The 27,326-nt window shown below is 32.5% G+C and overlaps 1 protein-coding gene across 1 annotated transcript in view; it reads right to left on the minus strand.

The window, feature by feature from the left end:
* LOC106459004 (dystrophin-like) overlaps positions 1-27,326 on the minus strand; it is a 271,702-nt gene that overhangs the window by 170,469 nt on the left and 73,907 nt on the right. The window contains exon 3 of the mRNA XM_022385593.1: positions 1,557-1,618. Coding sequence (XP_022241301.1) covers positions 1,557-1,618 — 62 coding nt within the window. The remainder of the gene's footprint in view (positions 1-1,556; positions 1,619-27,326) is intronic.

Genomic DNA, 27,326 nt, shown 5'->3' on the forward strand with positions numbered 1-27,326 from the left:
CTTAGGTACATTTATTTTGCTGATAATGAGCTTCTTGATGAAAGTCATAGATTGTTGAAGATAAGGGAAGTGATTACTATTCTAAAGGAAAAGTTTTTGCTTTTTTTTCTGCCCATTCCAAAAAATTTTAATTGATGAATCCCTAATATTATTTTCAAGGGGAGATTGATATTTAAGCAATACATACCTTAAAAGCATCATAGATTTGGAATACAAATCCAAGTTCTCTGTGATTGTGAAACAGGAATTATTTTGGGTTTTGTTGTTTGTACAGGTACTGATATTGATGTTGCTAAAAAAGATTCTCATGGGACTTCAGGTGCCATTGTGAAGAAATTGATGCAGAAATATGAAGGGAAAAGCCACCTGTTGTACATTAATAATTGGTACTCTAGTCCTGGTGTATCTTTATATTTGGATTCACATAATATTTGCACTTGTGGAACCATAAGAGAGAACAGGAAGAATGTTCCTAAGTTTGCTAAGCTGAAATCTGGTGAATGTGAAAGGAAGAAAAGTGGTAATTTATTGGCTATAAGTTGGCATGATAAACGTAATGTGATAATGCTTACCACTTTTCATAAAGGACTAATGGTTAACAGTGAAAAGGTAAATCATAAAACAAATGGAATTGTCAAAAAGCCTGATTGTGTAATTGACTACACTCAGAATATGCAGCTTATTGATAAAGCTGACATGCAATTGGCCACTATAGAATGTGTTCGAAAATCTGTAAAGTGGTACAAGCTTTTTTTTTTTCCATCTGATGCACCTAATCAAAATGGGAGATTTCCATTTGAAATTCAAAGATTTCACTAGGGAGTTTATAAGGCAACTTCTTGAAAAATATGGTACCTTAACTAGTGTTAGGCCTAGTAGAACAGCGAATGGTAACTTTGATAGCCTGAGTGCTGTAAATTTTATGGAAAGACCCTATCCTGACCATGTACCTTCAACAGGAACTAAAAAAAAAAGGCCCAATGCAGATGTTTTGTATGTTCTAATACTAACAAGAGAGAAAAAAAAGGCTATCTATGTAACAACATGGTGTCCAAAATGCAAGTTGGTCTACGTGTAAGTAGCTGCTTTAGAATTTATCATACACGAAAAACTTTTTAGAAAACTTGGTTAGAATTTTATTTATTAGTTTATAGTAGTAATAAAATTTGTTATTTTAATGTTTTTTCTCTGTAAAAATGCTGAGATTGTAAATAAATGTAGCTATACAAATCAGCTATTTTCCCTTCTTCTTGCTGCCTGTGCAGGAGCATAGCATCATGATGCCTGTCCTTAAAGGGTTAAGCAAAAACTTCAAAATAGAGAAGTTAGTTACCCTTTAACAAGATATTACAAGACAATAGATAAGTATATGAAAAACTATTTTCTCAAAAAAAAGAAAAAAAGAAGATAGATGGCACCACAAACTTCAATAACAACACACACTGTCATAGTGTACAATATATCTTTCTATCTAACAGTGTTGATTTTAAAAAACATAATTCATTGTTGTTTAACTACTTTATCTTTATGAATACAAACAACAGTCATTTACTCACTTTTGATAACTGGGAATTAAGCCATTTGGAGAAGGTTTTCTTCTGTACATCCTCTCGTTCATCTGAAAGATGAGTTCAAATTAAGGGCTTTTATATGCTGTTTAACAAGTTCACAGTCTTTAGACATGTATACTTAGAGAAGATACACGCATGAACCATAGTTTAAATTGTTAAATAGCACAATGTGTAAAATGATGGTTGTATGTATACATTCTTTGCCAAGCAACAGCAAACTTTACTTTTATCTGCTAAACTAAATTAGAATTCCTTAAAACATGATAAATACATGTTGCACCATTCCTCATGTAATATTATCTGTATAATTTATTTTAAATGTTTCAAACATGTACATCCTAAGCAGTGGGTCTTATCACACAATATACCACATTTATGTTCTAAAGATACAGTGACACTACACTTGGATTATGTGACAAAATAAATCTTACTAACAATACTGATAGTGGTTTTGAACAAACACCTAAATGATAATTTTTACAGGTTTTTATATTGTTCTTTGAGAAAACATTTTTTTCTTTTTTTATCATGGCTTGTAAGTTTTCCATAAGCAAGTGAACTCACAATTCTGGGTTTATATAGGTAAAGTTCTTTTTGTGTATATATAAAAAGCAGAAGAGTTTTCTAAAGAAAAGCCCCTTTCATCCAACATTGGGGGACAGTATGGCATTTAGCCAACTAGCTCACAGTAGATGTAACTGTGCTTTGCTCTCTACACTAGAGTTTTCAAACATACTTAGTTTGACTACGTGTTTAATACTGACAGTATAGTAATATGTAAGGTATTCAAGGCTGATTACCCAGCCAATGAAAATAAGATGATGTTGATTACATTAAATAGAATCAAGCATCCTTCTAAAAGAAAACAATATTCTGTAATGTTTGCATCTATAAAAGTACCAAAATATAATGTAGAATATGTAGATCATCCCTTTGAGGGATGATGGAATGAAGAATGGATATATTCATACATGGGTGACTGCCTGAAAATGTGGCATCACTCTCAAACTTTTTTGTAAGGTAGATATAAATCTATCACAATGAGATAAAAGTCTTAAACATATTATCAACCAGTACTTTCAATATACTATAGAAGTACCCACAATATTCTCCAATGTTACCAAAGTAAGAATTTTTCTGACTGTTTATCATTTGGTATTTAAGCTATGAAATCTGACTGGTTTCTCAAACTAGAATGTAAGATTACATTTTCACACCATTAAATTACTTGACTAGTTTTGAACTGCTTATTATCATTAGATAACTATAGAACATTTTTAAAAGTTGTTACTAAGAATTTCACCACAAGACAGTGTAGATAATGTCATAGACATTCATTAATCGGTTATTTGGCAGACTGTGTTTGTGTGTGTGTATACTGTGAAGAAAATGAAACCTATTACGGACATATGCTTGGTTATTTCAAATTTTCTTCAAATATTTAATTTTACTGTGATATTTTATTTGATGTTTTCAACCTTAATGGCACATTATGCAAAAGGCTAAGCAAGCTAAGATTCAGGCATAGCCGTCGCTAATTTAGAATTACTGACCATAAAAAGGGGCAACGTGTCAGCATCGCCAACTGGCTATGCAGTTACTCTCAACTGAACAGTAGGACAAACTGTCACAATTATTAAACCCCAATAGATCAAATCATAGTGTGTTAAGCTGCATCATATGGCTTGGACTTTTTCATCTATAGCTGTTCATACTAACCAATAAGCAACACCATGCTTGTGATATTTTATATTTTTGTACTCCAAAATGGACCATGCTTCATTAGGTGATAGATGAATACACAATCCATAAACAAATTTATTGGCTGTCATTATGTTATATTGATTTTTTGAAAATATATCAGTTGTTGTTTCATAACACTGACAAAATGTTAGAGTATGGTACATTTTGTGATATTATGTGGTTACATAAGACTTACCTAAAACTATACACATATTTCAAGCTGTGGTTACATCATAAGCCATTTACAATAAAAAATATAGTATGCTGTTAAGTTATCCACACAGACAGCTAACTTTTCCAGGATGGACTTATGTACACTGTACAATACTACAGATCACAGGCAGTAGTTACAGTTGTACAGATTTGTCTAATAAATTATAAAGAATTTTCAGTTAGAATTTCTTAAGGTGATAATAGATATTTCTGTTTAGGGTTAACAATGTTGGAAATAGGCTTCTGGTATTTACACTTAGTATTGAGTATTTATTTCCAGGCTACAAGTACAATGGTTAAGACTAGTGTTGGACTTAAGTATTTAGTTTGTTAGGTGTGACGAGTACAATTAGTGGTTTGTATTTGGCAACTCTAGACTGGTATGTACTTTTAAGGAAACTAGTAGTGAAGATGTGCAATTTGTATGTAGTGTGTGTAGGATGGAGAAGTTGGAGGCTATCCTAATTAAAGCAGAGGCAGTAGATAAAGAGAAGTGTACACTGTGGGAAATGGCAGCAGGATTTCAAGAGAAGCTTAAGTTTTACATATAAGGGGATGCATCAGTTAACAATGACTTTCAGGAAGTTAGAAAGAATACCAATAGGGCTGAAAGTAGTGGCTTTAGTTATAATGAGTCTATTCTATTGAGCAACAGATTTCAGCCCTTGGCTTGTGTATATGAAGAACTACTGGAGGGAAGGAAAACAAAAGGGTCAGAGAAGGATGTGGATGATAAGGAGGTTATAGCTATAGGTGATTCCTTGACAAGGCATGTGGATAGGATAGTCTGTGGGGTAAATTGGGAGAAAAGAATTAGATTATGCTACCCCAGGGGTCAGGTGGAGGATATAACTGACAGAACAGGAGATATAAGAAAGGGGCCTAGCAGAGATGCAGTTTTTGTAGTGCATGTAGGGGCTAATGGTAAAGGGAAAGGTAGGCCAGAGGAGCTAATTAATAAGTACAAGGGGTTGATAAAGGCATTTAAAGAAAAAGGCCATAACTAAATTTTGTCAGGGGTTATTGCCCAGAATTAATTTGAGGAATGAAGTTATAAGTAGGCCACTAGGCTAAATGCTAGGCTTATATTAATATGCAAGGATGAACACATTGGCTGGTTGGACTATGGGATTAGTTCAATGGAAGAAAGGAGTTTTTGGAATGGATGGTTTACATTTAAATAAAATAGGGGCTGGCTTGTTTGCTAGGGCTATTAACTCAGCTGAAAGGGAAGTTATAAACTAGGACTAAATAGTGGTGAGGGCCAGGTAAACTTAAATGCAAAGGAATAAGAGGTAGAGAAAAGTTTGGCATAAGAAATGATTATAAAAATAGTTGTAAGGGTAAGCTTAATTTTTACTATTGTAATGCTAGAAGTATAAGAAATAAAATAGAAGATTTCAGAGCACTGGTAGCAATGGAGGATTTTGATATAATGGGAATAATTGAAACGTTTAAATTTAGATGCTTTTGATGACAGAAATGTTTTTGAAATACAGAGTTACGGGCTATTTAATAGGGATAGTGCACTAAACAGAGGGCAAAAGTGGCTTTATATGTAAAATGAGAGTTACATCCTGTTAAGTTGAGGATATCAAATATAATAGCATGGAGATTGAATCATTTGGATTTCTGTTAGCAGATATAAAGGAAAAAGACTTTTACTGGGAATTGGTTACATACCACTAGATGATACTGATGAAATTAGAGAGAAACTTTACAATGAGATTAAGATTTTAGCTGTTAATAAAAGTCATAATTGTGGGTGATTTTAATTTCAAGCATATAGACTTGGAAATGCTAATCAAACCATGAGGGAGAAAGGTTTTTGGAAACTGTTCAAGATGGCTTTCTTCACCAATTATTCAAGGAACCTACTAGAAACAACATTAGTTTAGATATATTGTTAACTTCAAACATAAAAATGAAAGCAGGGTGGAATTTGGGCAACATCTGGGTTCAAGTTATCATTACTCTATTAGGATCAATGTTTTGCTGCATATGAAGATAAGAAATAATGATATTTTGGTTACAAATATCAAAAAAAGCAAATTTTGATGGGATGCAACAAGAATTATCTGTTGTGAATTGGGCAGCTGAATTATTTGGATACATTGATAAGATGTGGAAAATATTTGAAGTTAGGTTTCTCAATATTCAAGGTAAACATATTCCTTATAGAAAGAAAATGGTAGCTGCAAGTAAAAAAACAGGTTGGCTCACAAAAAGTATGAGATAAAATTTAAAAAAGGCATCATAAATTTATGACATTTATATTGACTGGTATGACAGGAGACTTAGAAGATTATAGAAAATCAAGAAAGTTGGTAAAATAGGAAGCTAAGACATCAGAAATGATGTATGAGAAAAGGTTGGCTGAAAATATCAAAATTAATAGTAAGGATTTCTTTAGATACATTAAGGGTAAACAAAATGTTAGGATAGAGGTAGGACCCTTGAGAAATAATAAAGGAAGGCTTGTACCTGATGATTATGAGATGGTTGGGTTATTAAATTTTGCTTTTTCTTTGGTTTTTACTAATGAAGATTTAAGCATTATTCCATATCTTGAACAGTTGGTAGGTGGAAACTAGATGACTGCATTAATTCTGAGCTGGTTAAGAAAAATTGGGAAGTTTAAAGAATGATGAGGCTCCTGGAACAGATAATATTTCCCCAAGAGTTTTGAAGGAGGTTAAGAATTGGATATGTCAGCCACTTGCAACTATTTTTTGTAAATTGTGGGTTATCATAATTTGAATTATCAGTATAATTTGGATAGGAATAACCTTAACAGTGTCATGAAAGGAATGGATCTTGGTGTAATGGTTGATCAGTCTCTTAAGCCATCCAAGGAGTATGCTGTTGCTAGTGGTAGGACAAATAGGATTGTAGGTTCTATCTACAGAAATACTGTATACAAGTCTAAAGATGTTAATTTCATTGTATAGGTCATTGGTTAAGTCACATTTGAAGTATTGCATCAGTCTTAGGCTCCTTACCAAAGAAAGGACATTGAATCATTGGAAAGGATTCAAAGAAGGGTTGCTAGAATGGTGATTGGGATGGAGGGGTTGTCACAGAAGGAGAGGTTGAAATCTCTCAAATGGTTTTCTCTTGAAAAAAGAAGAGTTAGGGGGGATCTGATTGAGGTGTTTAAGATTGTAAAGGGAATTGATGTATCATCTTTTTTTTTATATTTAACAATGAAAATAGTAGGACTAGAGGACATAAATATAAATTTTGGCAAGGTAGAAGTGATCTTCAGCTAACAGTTATATTTTTCTAACAGGGTGGTTGGCTTTTGGAATGGGTTACCTTCAGATGTTATGAAGGCAGTAAATTTAAGCGAGTTTAAGAGAAAGCTTGATAAGTATATGAATGATAAGAGTTGGCTTTAAGATTTTTTTTTATAATAATTTTAGTTTAGTTTAGAGGATGGGACAGCTGAGATGGACCAATAAGTCCCATGTTGTCCCAAAACATATTATATGATGTTAAAAACTGTAGTATATTAGAAGAAATGAAGTTGTTCAATATGGCTACAAGAATTTGTGTTATGCACAAAAGTTGTATTTATCAACAATCCTGTCAACCAGCTACGATAGCATTTTAAATTATTTCCGAAGTTAATACTTTTCATACTTGAAAATATATTTCAGATAATCACTCACTTCTCTGTACAACAAAGAACTATTACCTCCTGCCATTGCCATGAAGATTTGGCCCATGCCACAAAAATTGAATGAAGTTCTAACTCCTAAGTATATTAATATTAACATGTATTGCACCACCACATGACTTAATCATCATCAGACTATATAGCCCTCTGCCAATAGGAGTATGACATCCTCCATATGCAGTAATCCCCTTGAATACTAGCATTCGAACAAAGGCTCATTTATTTCCCTGGCTCTTCTTTGCTCAGATATGTTTTTTTTTTTGCTAATAGCATTTTTGCACTTATTATTTTAAATTTTTTTTGCCATTTGTAGTGTAGTCTTTCTTCTTTAATTCTCTTGATTATGAGAAAGAAAGATACCACATTTTAAACATTTCAGTTGGAACACTGATTAAAATTATCTTAAATTTCATTTTTTTCTTTTAATCAAATTTGTAAATTTGGAACATGTGTCCCATTGTCTGTGATAAGTTTTCTTTGACAGTTCTATTTCCCACTGTTTTAAGCATAGGGTTTTATGGATTATCTGGATTATGCATTAACGTTTCTATGCTTTTTACATCTCCTGAGGATTCTAACACTCCTCAACAGGAGTCATCCAATACTGTAATAACAACTGGAGGCAATCCGACAGTCACTGATGTCACTGCCATTATGTACAATTTATTCCGGTATTGTTATTAGTGACAGCAATACCGTAACCATACTCAAGAACAGGGACTATAAAGTTGCAAAATGCACTCAAATAAAGAGCAAATACAGTTAAGCAGTTATAAAAATTTATTAAATAATTATAAGTTTGTACAATGATGAATAATTATGTTATGTCCCTTTCTAACGAGCATAAGCACATACTTCTTAAGTTTGTAATTATGGAGAAAACTCAAAAATACTTAACCACTTATGTAAAATGAAAATACATGTAAGTTTTGAAATCCAAAAACTAAGTGTTATGTTTAAAAAAAGAGACAAACAAAAAACAAAGTTCATACTTTAGGTTAAATTTTAAAGTGCATAATATTTGGAAAAAAAGAATGTCTTTATAAAAGACAACTTGTTTTCCTTTACAAATCATTTGAGAGGCATTAAAACTTACAAAAAGCAAGTTTAAAAGAGAGCTATCTGGCCCACCAAGGTCATACCTCTCCTATGAATACAAGCAATTAAAACACCAAAACCAAAGTAAATGTTGACATTCATATCCATTCTTCCATATCCCTAAATTAACAAACCAACAGCACACCATCAACACACCAGTTAATACTTCCAAATAGGACTGTGCCAGTAACAAAAATGCTGTATTGCAATAACCGAGGTAAAATTGTCATAATAATTTGAAAACTTATGAGCTCTCATTCATGGCAGTATATGTCTATTTGTATGTATGTATGTATGAAGGGATTCGTTAGTACTTGAATGGTACATTTGAAAAAAAAAAGAAAATTGGTAAATAGGCAACTCACTACCCTCCTCAGTGGAGCTGAACTATTTCTACAAGACTGACTTAGTCAGATCCTACAACTTACAACCATCTTGTAAGCTGTATGATTTGATGATGAGCGCTAGCTCGAAATGTCATCCTTCTTTGAATAAAAATATAAAAAAACTTAGCAATTGTTCAACCTATTATTTAATTTTGATGTTTTCGTCACATATGCGGTTTTAACTACATTTGTCCAAAGATAAAGGGTAACCAGCATCCTTCAAACATTTACCAATCTTTAGAACATTTATGCCTATTAAAGAAAGAGACTTCTTTAAAAACTTACAAAACGAATTACAGAAAACTCCCTTGATTTAAACAAGCATGAAAAAAAAAAGCAAAAATATTACAGATCTTATGTTCTAAAACATGGAATAAGTTATCCAAATATTCAAATGTTTACAGATTCTACAAAGGACTAAATAAACATTAGAAATATGATTATAATTTTGGTGAGATTTATGAAATTTCTAGTGTAGAAGAAAATGATAAAATAACCATAGATCAAACTAACCTTGATTAAAAACATGCAATGTATTCAGATATAAACTGAAACCTGCAGCGTAATAGCAACTATGGTGTTACGCTATTTACAAAAAACAGTTATTTATGTTAAAAGTAAATCAATACATAATAATAATAAATCCTTGCTACCGAATGGATGCCATATGATTTTGTTCTTTTGGCAAGTGAATCATTTGAGTTATTCATGGTAGGTCTACACTACACATGATACAAGACAAGGTTCATTCTTATTTTGTTTGGCTTTTATTCAGTTTACTGTGACAAGTTGCAGCATCTCAAACCAATTTTGTAGCATTGAAAATCACAGCAAGAGCAGTAACAGTTTTTCTTTTCTTTTTTCAGAGTTATTGTAGCTTTATCATCTAACATAACTATCTCTTGATGTAGATATTTGTACTTTTCACCAATTAATTCAATTTACTATCATAACTTTTTTCTTGGGCATCAAAAGTTGCTTTGGTTTTCATTCTCCTTTCATGGCTACACTAGGAATTTTTAACACTTTTAACACTTTTGCTAGAAAAAATATTTTTAGAAGTACTGTTGCATCTTGTCAATTTTGATATAGTTACCACAGATCATCTCTAAATCTATACCAAAAGAACTTGAGATTAATTTTTTCATCCTGGAAATCTTTTCCACATCTGAATAACCATGTTAAGTTCATACACTTAATTAATAAAACAACTCACTAGTGACATCATACAGCTCCTAGATAATCTCAATTTTAACACACACAAAAAAAAAAGACTTGAGGTAACAGGCTTTAGTATTCATTGAACTTGGATTCCTCCAATTAATCAACACAGTACCAATTATATTGCACTTATGTTTTATTTGAATGGCAGCTTGCTTGAAAAGTTCATGGGAAAATGGCTTCATCTTAGCAAGCGTGTGAAATGCTTTCACAAAAATGTTCACAGTAAATTTATATTTAATTTTGCTTGAGCTTATTGCTAGTTTTGAGAGTATACTGCTACTAAATATCAGTCAACCAAAATACTTTTACTAAGTGGAAAATTAAAGTAATTAACTTTCAAAAAAAATCACCAAAATAACTTGTAAAGCTATAACATTCACTTGTAAAAATGGTGAATTATGATGATATCAAAGACACACACACACACACAAATTCTCAGTATGACTAAGAAATATATGAAAGTTTCTTTGCTTAAAAACATCAAATTTGACTTGAAGGGATTTTATGCTTTTATTCACTGTAAAGAAACAAAGAGTAAAGAACAATACTCCCTCTAATTTTTTCAATACATGTGTGGAATGAATTTTTTCATGTGCTCCAGTATCAAGGCAAGGTGCAGATGTGTGCTACCAGTTTTTTCTTTTTTGGGGGGTGAAGTGGGGGGGATCTTTAGTCCATCAACCATACTGAATCATAAGGCCACTTTGCAATGTTAACAATTGGTTATTTGGGCCTATCAAATGCCAGGGTCATTATGGCCATCAACGTGTTGATACTCCTTACCATTACTGAGGACGTGAGTGGCACTTGATTGGTTGTTGTTCAGCCACACAGCTTAGAGGGAACACTGGTCAAGAATAATACTGGTTTTATCAAGAGATTCAGAAACATATTTTATTATGAAAGAAACGAACAAAAACTCAAACATTAAACAATTTCATACTTGTGCTTATGTGGAAGAAGGTGACAAATAAATTTGCAAGTTGACCAATATTTTTAAGGGTGGGAAAGTTTTTATTTTTCCTTGGCTTATATTTATACTTAAGAAGTAATCCATTTGGGAGAAAACTTGAGAATCTTCTAAAGTATTAAGTTCCTGGACCTGATGAGATTAATTCTCAAATCTTGAAGATGCTTAGTAGCGAGATAATGATGGCTGAAGTTTTTTTATATCTAGAAATTTCTTGATGACTGGAATAATAACAAGATGACTCAATATTTTTAAAAAAGAAAGGGTCTAGGGAAGATCTGGGAATTATAGGTTATTAGTTTTCACCTACATTGTTCATAACATTTTGGTATCAAAAAAGCATTTGGAAAGATAGCATTTAATTAATGATTCTTAGTCAGTTAGAAAAGTGTTTCTAGCTTTATAAACTTGCTAGTTTATTTCATATGGCCTCCACTTTTTTCATTGAGAGTATCCTGGTTAGTGTGTTATATCATAGACACTACTCATTTCTTCAAAAGTGATCCACTGCCTTCTAACAGCTTTTTTTTTGTACTATGCATAACTTCTGTACACTATCATTCCAACAATGAATGCCAAAAATTTCTTACAACTATCCTAAATGCTTTCCACAAACCTAAATTAAATAGTTATTGATTTAGCCACATTTGTTCTAACTCTTTCCACCAATAAATAATTCACAATAAATATTTTCCATACAACTAAAATTTCTTGATGTTACTGTACCCTTCAAAGATGGCTTTTGACATACTGACTTGTACTAAAAACTTGCAGACAAATCACAATATTTTCACTAACAAAACTGTCATCCAGTCCACATCAAACAAAACTTCACTTAAAGTCAAACCCTAATCATGAAAAGGATCTTTAATGATTAAAAAACACACACACTGTGACATGAAAGAAAAGAGGTTCTAAAGTTCCTGAAATATAAGAATAAACCAAAAAAGCTGAAAACATTTCACATGTTCTTGTTCTCAACCAGTTTGACTCCACAAAATCTATGAAGTTCCTCTGGTTTTCACACATTATCCAAAACTGATAAATGTTTCATGAATTCTTAAAAAAAATGTATATTATTTATAGCTCAGTGAATGTCTGCAGCAATTTTTTCCTGCAATTCCTGTTGTTTTCTTCAGCAAAAACAGAATCCTTTGATATAATCTTGTTCATGCAAGAGTTAATTATACCATGACACAGAATGCAATAAAGTTTGATGTGAAACTTGTAGGTTTATAAAAGCCACCAGTACTGATCTCTTGTCAAACTCAAAACATAAAATATCTTAAACAGTGCAAAAAAAGATGCAACCATCAGTATGTTGGACAAACCCAAATTACCTTTAGATAATGGTTTAATAACCACAAATCCTCTGTTAAGACAATAATACACCTTCCTGTTGCCCTACAATTTAACCAGCTTGACACCTATATCAGTGGTATTGTTCTTATTGATACTGAAACTGTGATTAAATTAAAATCCCACAGAGAAAGCCATAGAAAATTTGGTGCTACTATAGCGTGCAGTCTACGAAGATATTTACACTATTGCATGCAGTCTACTCAGATACTATCATCATCACTGTTTTAATGATTCACTAAAACATAATTTCTTGCTAAATAATTTATATTTATCCCTGTTTTTGTTCAACAAATAATAATAATTTAATAAGTTGTGTGTTCCAAAAGATTACCTTAAATTTAAGTTATAATTGTGCTAGTTTTGATTGTTGGAATTTATTTCATTCCAATTATATTTGCCCCCAAAACATTATGTAATGTTATTTATTACTTTAAAGGCATTATTTATAATAAATGGCAACAATTGCAACTAAACGAAAGTATCTGTGTAGACTGCACGCTATAGTAGCACCAAATTCATTTTGAAATTTCTGTATTAGCGGATACATTTAGAAAACTATAACATTGCAAACATTACAAAGTGATTAGTTAAACTACTGTATTGTCTTAAAAAGCATTACTAACACTTTTCTGATAAAAGTATTGTTAAACAATTTGTTCTCGTAATAAAAATTCTCAATTGTTCTTTTTCTTAAGTGCATTTCAAAGACAGCAAAAAAAAAAACCCCTAAGAAAAGTTAATTAATTAGTTATATATTCATTACCACAGTGATTTTTGGTTTCACTCTAAGCAACTTGCCCTAAAGTTAATATTAGATGATAGTTAATAAACAGATAGTTAATTAGTTGTTTTATTTTTATCCTTGAGAGAATATAATTTGCTGACATACTAAAAATTTGAAGAACACTGATAAAACAACTTCTACAGAACTTGTATTCAAATTTAACAGACAGATTAATATACGCACAGACTGTTTGTGTATTTTAAGAAACTGGGTTGAATATTTAGTGTGTTTGTGAAACAAATAACATTCTATCATATGGTTCACTGTTTAATAACATCACAAAATTCCAAAATCACACCAATATAACCTAAAATTCACACATTACTTACATACCATAAACAGCTGTTTTTCTATCATAAAAACACTTTAATACAATTGAAGCTTTTTTTTTCTTTATGTTTACCCAAATGTCTAATAGTTCGTACGTCATTACACTTAGTTCAAAAATACTCGTTTATAACATACAGACTATATTAACAAAAGCTTAAAGGCAAGGGACTTTTTCATCCATTTACACCATCTCATCATTAATAATAAAAAAAACAACTCAAAGCCAGCCCTTATCATTCAAATATTTATTAAATTTTCCCTTAAACTCCCTGATATTTACTGCATTCACCACATCTGAAGTCAACCCATTCTAAAATCCAACCACCAAGTTAGAAAAATACAATCTCAGCTAAAGATGGCTCTTACCCTGCCAAAAGTTATATTTGTGTCCCCAGTGATGGTCCATTACTCCGAAGGCTCGATAGTCCGAAGATGCAAGTTGTTTTTCTTTACAGTTAAAATGTTAAATTGATTGTTTGGTTAAATTTGTGAAATTTTATGCCAAAAACACACCAGGATATAACCTAAAAGGTTGCAATTTCTCATGAATGGATGGATAATGTTTATCATCATCTCCCAGGTGTTATGTTTTTGTATCCATGTATAGTGTTAGCTGCAGAGTCTGTATATTTATGCATCAGGATTGGATTTGGAAATGTAGCTCTTCTGAGAGAATAGACATTCAAGATTCTTATTCTATAGTGCTGTGTTATATTCCTGACTCATTAAACACATTGAAAGCTTTTAGTCAGTAACATTATCTCGCCACTGAGCCAATGCAATGAGCTGTATGCTACAAGTCGATTTAAGTATTTCTGTTGTTTGTATTTAAAACGAGAGCAAACCATTAGGGGCAGCTGGTCCCTTGAACCACTACCAAGAAGTATCCTTTAAACTTTTCATTTGAGATTGCATTCATCTATTTTGGATCTATGAACTTATTTTGACTTTGAACTAAAGACCTTTGGACCAATGGGCCTTCGGAATGCTGGGCAGTCACAATGTCCCCTGGTCCTATTATTTTCATCATTAAGTATGAATAAAGATGATGCATGAACACTATCAATTCCCTTAACAATCATAAACACCTCAATGTTGTGTAAAGAAACAAAAAGGATTTATGTGTAATAACTAGCAACTGTCCCATGAGCAATTGGTAGTATTTGACCATGGTTAAATTATAAAGTAAAATGTAAAAAAAAAAGTTATTTTAATATGTATGACACTGGTAAAGCTTCATTTACAGTATCTGGGAAGCCTCGATCTTCTTATTACAAATATATATATATATATATATATAATACACACACGCACATATAATGTATAAGTATGCTGAAATGGTCTTCTAGCATGATAAAACACATGAAGCAGACAAGGTAATAGAATATCTGGACTAGTGACATCACCCAACTACAATTAACCTTATGCATCCACATACCTACCCAAACAAATAATTAAAATAATCTAAACTACTAACATATACCACTTCACCAGGCAAACCATTCCACAAGTTTATAACTTGGTCAAACAACTTTGTACAAACGCAAGTCTAAATCTGGTCTTTCAAAGTTTATACGTATTGCCCCAAATGGTCATGCAAATCTGAATATTAAAGAAATATGTTTAAACTTTGGGCACTAAAACCTGAACTTGGCCTTTAGAAAATAATAGTATGCCCAATGATGTAATGTGTGCCATTACTTATTTCAAGATGACTGTTGAATAAGTGAGCACAAGGTTATCTGTATAACGAAATATCACATTTGTTTATAAAAGTTTTTTAACTGTTATTAAGCTTTGCATACTGCATTCTGTTTCAGTCCTTGTATGTCTACTGAAGTAGTAAAAATTTTCAAGGAAAGACATGTTACTTTATAGTTTTATGAAGCTGAGAGGGAACACAATACCCTGCTAATAAAGTTAAGACTTTTTGGATAAAATGCAGATGTAGCCTAAACTATGTACTGGAAAGAAAAAAAAAAGCACTTCAGCAAACATTATTCAGATGCGTACAGAAAGGTAAAGCCAGGCCTCACAGTTTTATTAAATATAAACATTCATATAGAATTCATAACTTTATAATAAATTTGGCAAAATTTTATTGAACTGTACTGTTTACATAATTATTATGAGCTACATTTTTTTTATTTTGCATGATAAAAGATTATAACATACAAACAACAAAGAACATTTGATCCTTCACAACTGCTACTGCATACCCACCCTTTAAAAAAAATACAAACTTAACTTTCAAGCAACCATCAATACCCTTTTTTAAACTATATTGAAGTGACAACCTCCAATACTGCCAATAGAAACATATTCCATATGCTAATCACTCTGTTATGAAAATATAACTGTCTTAACCAAAATTTAGTCTCTCTTTTTCCAAATCTTAAACTTGTGTCCTCTCATCCTATTATATTCCAAATACAGACAAAGAAATCAGGGACCTTTATCCAATCGATCCATTAGATAAGTTTATTAGCTTTAATAAGATCACCTCTTACCTTTGTTTTTCAATAAAAAAGAAGTTACGAGATCTTAACCTATTCCCAAAAGATAAAGATAACCCTTCCAACACCAAAATCATCCTCTCAACTCTTTCTGATAAGTCAATGTCCTTTCTTAAATAAGAAGACCAAAACTGTACATGGTATTCCAAGTGAGGCCTAACTAATTAATTGTATAAAAATATAATTTGAATTGTAATTTATATCTATGAATACAACCTAAAATTCTATTAGCTTTGCTACTATGAACAGAGCACTGCCTCAATGGCTTGAATTACTTATTCATCACTATGCCAACAATCACATTTCATCAGTCATGAGTAGGTTCCCAGCTATATTAAATTATGATAAGCTAAATGCATTATTTTGAATTTACTATAAGGTTAAATGTTATTCATCAAAGCCTAGTCCAAATGATCCAAGTCATTATTGTAGTTCCTGAAGACCATAAATAGAGCTAGAAATGCTCAAGAGTTTGTCATCCACAAACTTTACAAATTTAATAGCATCCCCCTATCAATATCATTAATATAATTAAGTAAAGCAAATGCCCAAACACTGAGAAACTCCATTAGTATCAATGGTCCAGTTTGACTGGACTCCACTTAACATATTTTTGCTTTCTCTCACCCAACTAATACTGTATGAAGTTTTGATCTCCTAACTACAAATGAAAAGGAAGAAAATCTTGCCAATTTCATACCTAACACTGTAATAGGTAATAGTTTTATAAAATATTCATACATTAGAGGTGATGACTAATGCTATCACATGCACACTGGCCACTACAGATGTAATTCTTTAGTCTAATAAAATTCAAAACATTTTTCAAACAAAATTTATAAATGTTTCATTGCATATGGAGTATCTTCATTCTGTATGACTTTCATTAACAAAAAGAAATAAAAAAACATAAAAAATACACCAACAAAAAGAAATACAAAACAAAAAATACCAGTAAAATAGGGAAATATCTTTCCAAATTCATGCTTAACACAATATGCTAAATTGTTAGTGTGCCAGAAATATGGTGAAGCTCCTTTCCAATGAAGAAAAAGATAAGGTTAAAGCACTTTTTTGACCAAAAACCTATATGATTTATATCCATTAATTCAATATTCATTTATATATCTCTAATGAATTTATTGTTCAGGATGTTATAACATATCAGGATCGAGGTCTGAACTTGAGATCCTCAGCTCACACTGGTGCTCTGAAACTGATATTTTCTATCAAATATGCTACCAGGGCTTATGTCTTGAGCAGAAAACTCCTCATCCTGATCATTACATAATTACCTCATTAAAACAAACCTGTTCTTTAGTCAACACATGTAATGCTATGAAATATATTATGACAGTAACAAATGCAAGACATCCCAGCATGTCAAGCCACAAACACATACACCTTAAGCCTCTACCACAACCTGCTATTTTAAGTTACTGAAACACTCATTGGAACCTTGCATCTCAAGCCACCCACAACACTTTTAAGCAGATAGCACATCAGGTAAACTGCCAAGTCAGGCATGTGCACAAACATTATTTGGCTCAGATACCCCTCACAGGCAGTATCACAACTAATTGATGCCAATATGATGTATAAAAATGTTATGAAATCAGCCCTGACTACAGCTTGAAGTTGAACCCAGGACCCTCAGCTCACACTAGTGCTCTGAGTCCAATGCTTTTTCTAGCTATGCTACCAGTGCTCAGAAATAAAAACAGACAACTTCCCATCCTTTAGCCTGAAATTTTAAATATAAAATTTATGTTTTATTGCAAACGTACTAATGTATCTGTATGATTTATTTCTATATTACTCAACACTAAAAAGAAATAAAAACAAAGTTTTATTACAACAAGGTTAAACCTTGCCAATCTCATGCTTAACACAGTAAGATTTAAATTAAAGTAATAATTAACAGTTTCGTATGGGCCTTTAGTTTTAGTGATTATTGCTGATACTGTCACATGTATTAAATTGAAACTGAAAGATGAAAATAGAAACACAATTTGATAATGACTAACAGTAATGATATTACTTTTAATAACTATTTCTGGTATGGTTTCTGCTAATACTTTTAAAAGTATTATCACAATATCAACACCTAAATGTTATTATTAATACTGTAGAACTACTGTAGTATTACTCCTAAGTCTTGCTCAAAAAAAAAAACGTAGATTACTACTACTAGTAATAGTAACCAACTAAAACTAGTTTAGAAAAAATCAACTTAGGTGTTTTAACTTAGTCTTTCCTGTCACAAAAAATTAAATTTATCAAAATGTTCTAAAAAATTAACACTTAATATTAATACTACTTTAGGAGTGATTTTTATATAACTATAAAGTTTATCACTACCAAATTTGTACTCCCCGAGATACTGTTAACCACAATCTAGGCCAATGTCCACACCGATCGGAATAGACTGTACAGGAAGACGTGTTTCCGTGAAACTTCCGTTCATCGGAGGGAAGAATACACAAGCCAGAAAATTCTTTCAGGATTATTTACGACGTTAGTTTAGTAATAAGCATAAGCAATTTTCCTAATATTTGCACTCACCAAGGAATACGACATCCATTTTATTCGAAGTTCACTGAGGGTAGTACATCCATTCGTGCTATTCAGCGTACATGAGATCTCCACAAATGTGCACATACTACAGTACTACAGGTCAAACTCGGGAGCGAGGTGGGAATGAAGCTATCCCACAATTCCACAAGATGAAACTTCTGTTTACAAGTTTCTTATTTGTAAAAACCATATTTACAAAAATTCTTATTTGACTTACATGTCACATGCCGTTATAGAGGTATCAGCAGTAAACTAAAAGTTACAACGCACAAACGCTACATTTTTTATTATAGACTCAATGCGAGACATCCGGTGAAAAAATAAATGTATGAACATCTGTGCAGTATTTACGCGTTGTCTGATATGTGGTTTCATAGTGTCCTTTACGTTTGTGAAGTATACGATGTTTTTATGGATGAGAAAAAAAGTGTCTGTAATGATGTAACTAAATACAACATTACAAATATAGTTTAATCACCCGTTTGGATTATAATAATTGAATGACAATCATATTTCACCATGGATATTATGCATCAAAATATTATATGCAAGACTAGATACCGGCAGCACGAAACTTTTATGTTATTGAGTATTGTAATAATTAGTCATGTTGTTATGATTCTATACAATCGAGGTTCGTGACGAATTTTACGTGTTCATAGCCAAATAATTTATTCGTCCAAGAAGAAAACCAACCCATAGGTAAAGGAAGAGTATTCGACGACCCCTAATGCAGACCTACATCCTAAATCTAACCTATATTGGTGGACGCTTACCACCTGTTGGATTAAGAGTGGTAATTTCTGAAAAAGTATGACGTCATTATGCTGCAAGTCTTACATGTTTGTAAAATCTTTAACTAATGAAGTCATTCTCTGGAACTGGCACAGACCTAAAGAGGAATTCACTATATTGAAATTAAAATTAAATTTTATGATAAGACATTTAATTTTCTTGGTATGAAACAAGTACACAAACTCCAATTTTTTCATGGATTATTATATCTATTTATTTTCAGATTTTACATTGTCGATGTTTCAAATAATCTATAAACTTCATCTGCTTGAGTGACAAAAGTCGTGTTTGCAATTTAATGCTACTCGGTGGCGCCACGCCTGCACAGCAAGCTGAAGTCACGTGATATTATGATTGATTTAAGAGCTATTCCAGCAAAGCACACAGAAACATCTGTTAATAAATTTACAGTTTAATAAAAATTACATAAAGTTTCCAGTACTGTACTCAAGTTATAAGCCCGTTGACATTATTAATCTGACAATTATTACACTTGAAATAATGTTTCCTGTCAATTACAATAAAAAACAAATAAATTTTCCAAGTTTAACGACAGGAAATACATCAAAGCTAAAAATAAAGAAAGACCACTAGCTTCGTAAAAACTTGTTTTTTTTTGTTGTTTTTTTTCAAATAAGTTCAAAGCTACATAATGGGCTATCAGTGCTATGCCCACCACGAGTAACGAAACCCAGTTATAAGGAGTATAAGCCTCAAACTTACAAATGAGCCACTTTTTTGGACAAAATTGTATTTGAATACGCGATGTGTCTTATGTTATATAGCGGATGTCAAATGATGCAATAATCTAAAACTTCTAGACAAAATCTACGAAATTATTCATTCAAAATTGGAAAATATGCTATGCATGATTATAATTAATTGATTTTTCTAATGTTTGTTTGTTTATAATTAAGCACAATGGGCTATCTGTGCTCTGCCCACCACGGGTATCGAAACCCGGATTCTAACGTTGTAGGTCCTCAGACATACCACTGTGCCACTGGGGTCTTTTTATAAGGAATCATATTGTTTAATTTAAGAATATGCATTTATAAATGAAAGTCTAATTTCAACATTATTCTTGTAATAATACAAGGTAAAGTAGGTTATTATTTGAGAAACAATAAACTTTATTTCAAAACCCAGTAATCAAATCCGCATAAACGTTTGTCTCTCTAATTCTCGATTTATTTGTTAACTTTGTGTCTTTAATTAAGTATTCCCACTTGTCTGTAATTAAGTTCCCCTCAGTGGCTCAGCGCTAATTCTGAAGGCTTTTCGTGCTAAAAATTGTGTTTCCATACTCTGGGTGGGCACAACACAGATAGATCATTGTGTGGCTTTATGCTTAAGAATAAACAAACCCTAACTAGAAGAACATAAAGGAAGGAACTGTAGTAAAAGACACTGGCTTCGTTTCAGTGGTGTAAGTATGACCCCGAAGCCCCCGCAATTACGAGGGGACCCAAGCAAAAAGAGGGCCAGAATCGTAACTACAGTTATAGGGCAGTAAATGTAGGGCCCAATTACTTTTTATGCCGGAGGAAAGCATCGTTTTTAGTCACACCACTGCTTCAGCTCACATATGAAGTGGATGAGGATTCAAAGATGCTTCCTATGACTCATGGGTGAAGCGTGATTCTTAGCAGTTAGCATGCCAGACTGTTAATTCCTTGGTTCATAGTTTGCATCCCATTACCGCAAAATCGTGCTTCATGCTTTCGGGCCATCGGTGAGTTATAAGAGTGACGGTTGCATCCCACTGTTCGATTATACTAGCCAAAGAGTTGACACTGTATAATGTTGACTAGTTGCCTTCCCTCTAGTATATCAGTTCAAAATTAAGATCGGCTAATGCGATTGTGTGGCTTTGCGCGAATATCCAAAAACAAACTAACAATCAGTGGTCCGCGTTTAAAAACTACCTTTCTAAGAAAGCATCAGAAAGCATCCTACTTTAACTTGTTACAAAGTGTTACTTGTTATTTAAAAAGAAAAATTGAAAACGTTAAGTAATCTACACAGTTTTAATGACGTTTTAAATATTTTCATCTTAATTTATAAATGTTTCGAATTTTGCAGTTTTATACTTAGACACCTCTTGGTAACTGTTTCATGTGCTGTTATTTGATGGAATTTTTATTTATTTTCGTTTGTAAAAGTTCTTGAACACGCTGACTTTATAATTGAAGTTTCCTCGATATTTTGAACTCTGTTACAACAGCGGAAAGATTCAGCACTTTTTTCATGTTCGTTTGAGTATAAAGTTCAGAAGTTTGGTTAAGTTTATTTTACTTTCTATTTTGATAGCAAGCATTTCCGGTTACTGAGATGGCATCTCAAAGCGGAAATACTAACAACTAAACAACTAACTATAATGTATTGTAGGTCATTAAATACTAACTGGCTTGAAGCTGGAAACCGTTATTAAATACTGGGGTAGTTTTCACTTTACCTAGATCATAACTGATCAAATTACATAAAATATTTTAGATATTGCAAACATTTGTTTGGCAACTTAGTGGTCCCCAGAATAAATAAATAAATTAAAAAAATGGTCTGATGTCGTAATTATTATTTTTCAAAATGCCTTTAGTCATATTGAAAGTTCTGTCAAGTTTCATTTGTACTAATTGATTTTAATGTTAACAACGCTTGACTGAGTGACTATCATTAAGATATTAGTTACCCTAGATTATGTTAGCATTATTTACTTTTTATCGATGTGCTCATAAGCAACTTATATATACACATGAAATGTATGATGCAGTAAGGCCGAGTTTGAAAGCGAATTTGAAACAGATATTTATACTATAGGAAATCCAGTTCTTACTTATATAAATAAACACTTGTCGGTATGATGTAAGGAGTGCAACTGTTGCTGCATTTCACAAGACAGAAAAGAAAAGTCTCCACCAAGTTCTGCCTGTGACAACTTTTCCAGGTCTTCCATTTTTAGGATAAGAAAGGCCAAGTTTGGTGTGATGATGTGGTGCAGTGTTCTTTTAGATCGACCTCTCCTTAATTTCATGGTGGATTCCATGAAACTACTTGTCATAAAATTAACTATATTCATGGTAGGAAAGTAGTAAAATGCAGCCGAAAAAGTAAGTGTTAGGTGTACAAGCAACTTGTTATCGGGATTTCACCTGTTTTCTTGTGAGACTGACAGTAAATCAATGTTTAAAGGTTTGAAAAAGGTGCTGGTATGAATTTTTTATTTGGGGGAGGGGAGGTCCCGAAGAATAAGAGCAGTGACCTGAGGTGAAACATATTCGCGCTGTAATTGCAGACACTAAAATCAAATATGTGCGCAAAACCAGAGAGGTGTTTTGCAGCAGAATATATTTTGTTGCTGGTATTTCATACAGTCATTTTCATCTTACCTATATGCATACAAGCGTATATTATCCCAATTTAATCACTGACAACAAATGACACACCTATCTGTTGTGAACTTAAAATTGGTTTGTTTTGAATTTTGCGCAAAGTTACACGAGGGCTACCTGCGTTAGCAGTAAAAGAAGGCAGCTAGTCATCACCACCCACCGCCAACTCGTGTGCTACCCTTTTAACAACGAATAGTAGGATTGACGGCCGAAAGGGGGAACATTTTTTGGTAGAAGAGGATTCGAACCCCGACCTTCAGATTGAGATGCAGTCCGTATTTGTACTGCTCCCCCAACATACTTCACTTTAGATATTATATGGTGATCGTGATGTCATACTCCTCTCTACCATTGAGTAAACTATTGTTTATTTCTGCCAAACAAGTTGAATTTGGATTCATCTGTAAAAGAGCACCTTCCTCCAGCTTTGCTCATCCCACTGTTGGAATCAGAAATCCCAATCCAACCTTTTCGTATGTTTAACTCTCTCTCTTAAGCAGTGACTTTTGAGCAGCTGCACATCCACTTCATACCAGTATTTACAGTTAGATCATTGGCAAGATTTCTACTGAATTGTTGTGTCTCACATAAAGAGCGCACCCTGTATTACTTAATGTCATATTAGTTACTATTATCAAAAGCACTAGTTTCATGTACTCTTTTCAAAGTCTTCTTACAGGTTCTATCGAAACATGAAATTTCCCTTAAATCTGTCACAGGCAAAAACTTTGACCTCTACACATTTTTCATTTATAATTTCTCTCTCTCTCGGGAGATATGAGAGGATCACTATACTAGTGCTGGAAATGGCATGCCTATCTGAGTTATTTTTTCAGGCATTATATTGTGGCATTGTCTGATTGGTTAGTTAATAGCTAGTAAACTATTTACATGTGACTGCATTATAGTGCAATTCATTTTCATACAATAGAGGAAGAAAAATCCCATAATATTTGGATTTTATACCACTTTATTCCCTGTTTCCATTACTATTTACAATATTGTATATATAAATATTCATTATTTTTTCTATCCACATCATATGACCACATCAACATTGGCGTTATGCATTTTGGTTATTGGTTGACTTATGACACCATATGACCACATCAGCACTGGCGTTATGCATTTTGGTTATTGGTTGATTTATGTTTCATATGACAAGCTAGATTTGTACCGTGGATTTTTTGTAATTACTAAGCAATTTTTAGTTAATAATGTAAATTTATTATCAATTTAATAATTTTTTAAGATTTGATTTATTTTATCCTTGATATATAGTATAACAGTAATTTCTGAAGACAGGAGTCAGGGGGTGCCATTAGGCCTTCCATACTGACATATTTACATGTGCCCCAAAAAGTTTGGGACATTAGGATTGTGCCGTGAGCTGAAAAAGGTTTCGAAACATTGACGTAACCTGTCCATGACCAACCACTGGAGAACAATAAAGGGTTATTATTATGTGTTGTTTTTTTATTTCCAATGTGCTGTATATTTTGGTTAAAAGTGCTGATTCTAAGTTTTATCGTTTCTCAGAAAGAAATTTCAGAGTATCTCGTATACCGAGACAAAAATAGTGATCAAATACGCGTCACCGTTTCAAGCTATTCGTTTTGTATAGCAAATGTACAATAAAAACAATGTAGAATTATCTATCGCCGTCAGAATGTACGAGTTTCCATTGCTCAGTTCTGGTAAAGGATCAAATACATTAATAGTTATTCTTGCACGTGTTCTTGCTATAACACTAAACTATTTTTTTCATGCTGTTTCCTCTAAAATCACTTTCTTACTTAAACAGCATAGTTTGCACGTATAGTATCACTTTCCAACAGATTGTTGAAATCATGTAAAATATTTCGTGCACTTGTCCAAATACTCCTTTAAAACTAAGTAGTGTAGTTGTTGGAAAATTATGGAGAAATCATGTTATTTGTACCTGTGGTAAATACACTTACAAAAGTCACGATTGTTCATGCTCTTGTTCCAGTCAACATGTTTTTGGTGACTTGATACGTTCTTAGTTGATATTCATGGACATTCATGAAGATACAAGTTTATGAAGCTTGCTAGTATTCTTGTAACTAATTCGTTCTGTTAATTTACCTTCCATATATCTTCGTGCTGTGGCAACCTGTTCAAATTTCTTGTTTCATCCTGATTATTAAATCTAACAAACTTCTGAACATCAAAAACTACGATTTGTATCTCCCATTATTGCTCCTTCATTAATATATTATTCGTAACAATGTCTATAACTCATAGTTGTAACAACAATAGCAAATAATAATAATAAGCATTTAACTTAAGACATAACAGCTTTAAAATATTTACTAGGAAATAGGAATTTTAATGTTTAACCACCCTTCACATGTAACAATATTTTTATTACTGTTAATTATAATTTCAGATATTGCTGTAAATTTCATAATGACAAAACCAAAAGCATCGACCACGTTTTATCAAATTTTACACGAAATAGGATTATTTCCCCTTTTTTCTCAAGTGATGGTTAATTTTTTAAAGGCCTTCTTAGTTTTTACATAAACCCACACAGCCTCACGAATGTTCATATTAGAATTTTACCAATGCTAGCATAGTTGTGTTTTATCAGATTTTTTGTCATAAATATATTATTTCATCAAATTTGCTTTATGCTTAGGATCATTGTCTTGCCTGATAATCCGTGTTCCTGAGAGACTGGCATGGTGGATAAGTGTATAAGTATGTAACTGTACTTATCAGCAGCCAAGGTGCCATCCCTTTCGTGTAGACCGTTGACATTGTTGGCTGAGATACAATCCCAAGCTTGTACTGATTCCCCCCAATACTTTTACTCATCCATATTCGCTTAAAGATAGAGCTATCCGTTTTATTGTCTTGAAACCAGTCAGTTTTCCAACAGTGAATGGTGAATAGATTTGTAACACTGATGAATAAAAGCTTATACAGAAAGTCGTGGAGATTTAAAAAGCAGAAGCAATATTTTACTTATGATAACGTTGTTGTTAAGATAACAGAAGTAATTTGTCTTCCTTAATCCGGATGTTGTTGAAGAAATAAATAAAACACCTCCTACGCTAAATTCTCTCTCCAACACATGCCATGGTAAGAGCACAAGTCAATGTATCACCCATCTCGAACGTTTGTTATTTTTACCTCCTACGTTAAACACTAATAATTAATCTGATAGTTTAAAATCGTTTTCTATTATGATACCACATAAACATCATAAATTACTCTCACAAAATTCATAGCAAATTACAAATGGCCGTTACATCTAAGCATTTCAGGCGTTAACAATCATTACTTCGATTTCTTATTGCCAGTGCTCAGAATACATGCAAAGTAAATGATCTCAATACCAGGCAGTTAATGCCAGGGAAAAACATATTACTTGTAAATGAAATAAGTAAAAAAATAATAGTAAAAATATAAACAAAATAGAGAGAGTAACATAGCATTATAAAAATTAATTTTCACTATCTTTTAGTTTTCGTTTTAAGCCAGATGAGAGTAAGGTAAAGAAGCATGACACATTTCTTTCTTTATTTTCATTATTGATATTTAACAAAACTACGTTTTTAATTTGCTTCATACAAATTCCGAAAAAATGTCACCGTCTCTTCTTTGCAAAAAATGCATTTTAATGTTATTTAAGTAAGCCTAATAAAATTTCTACCTACTATTGCATTTTATTACTGGTGCCATTTTTATTAGTATCATTATTATCGGTAACATGTTTAGAGTGTCGTTATTTTCTCCCTTTTTATTATTACTGGTAGCATTTTTGGCCGTGCCATTATTATTGATAACTACTTGCACACGGAGACTTACAAAATTCCTTTTAGAATATATCCAACTAACCCGAATATTTACTTCCTTTGAGCGAGCTGTGGGGTGCCGAATAATTACTTTCTTTTTCTAACCCTACGGCTGTAGGCAATTTGGTTTTGACCGAGTAAAATCGCCCTGAAGGTGTCGAGATTATGATGAATCGAAACGAATCCTGGTCTCTTAGAGAGATCGTGGCTAGGAATAACAACGTGATGTTATTCAATGCGGCGTTCATTGCTTAATGCACAAGGTTACAAGCTTTGGTCACCAAAAATATTTTCTGAAGATATATGAGTTTGAGAGAGAGGAAACGGTGAAAAATAAAGACCATGTTAAAATGTTTACGTTTTCTCAAGTGTTTGGTTTAAATTTGACTTTTCTAAAGAATGGGTGTGCAAGGACAACCATGAAGGACCAAATGGTATATTATGTTATTTTACAGCCAGCTCAGGAGGGTTACTTTGTTTGGTTATGTCTTGGTGGAGGAGAGAATATTGCCAGAAGATGGTCATTGGCTGTTAAACGATTTCTAAGTTACACATTGTAGAATCGATTGCATACGTCATTGAGCTTTCGATAGTTATATCGTTAACTGTTAATGTTGTTGTTTATTATTAAGCACAAAGCTACACAAAGGGCTATCTGTGCTCTGCTCACCACGGGTATCGAAACCCGGTTTCTAGCGGTATAAGTCCGCAGACATGCCGCTGTGCCACTGGGGGGCAACTGTTAATGATAAAACTGATTATATATACAAGTAAATCACGGTTATATTAATGTTTGTTTATTATGGATTTCGCACAAAGCTACACGAGGGCTATCTACGCTAGCCGTCCATAATTT

Source organism: Limulus polyphemus, unplaced genomic scaffold (genome assembly GCF_000517525.1).
Source record: "Limulus polyphemus unplaced genomic scaffold, Limulus_polyphemus-2.1.2 Scaffold25, whole genome shotgun sequence".
NCBI classification, from domain to species: Eukaryota; Metazoa; Arthropoda; class Merostomata; order Xiphosura; family Limulidae; genus Limulus; species Limulus polyphemus.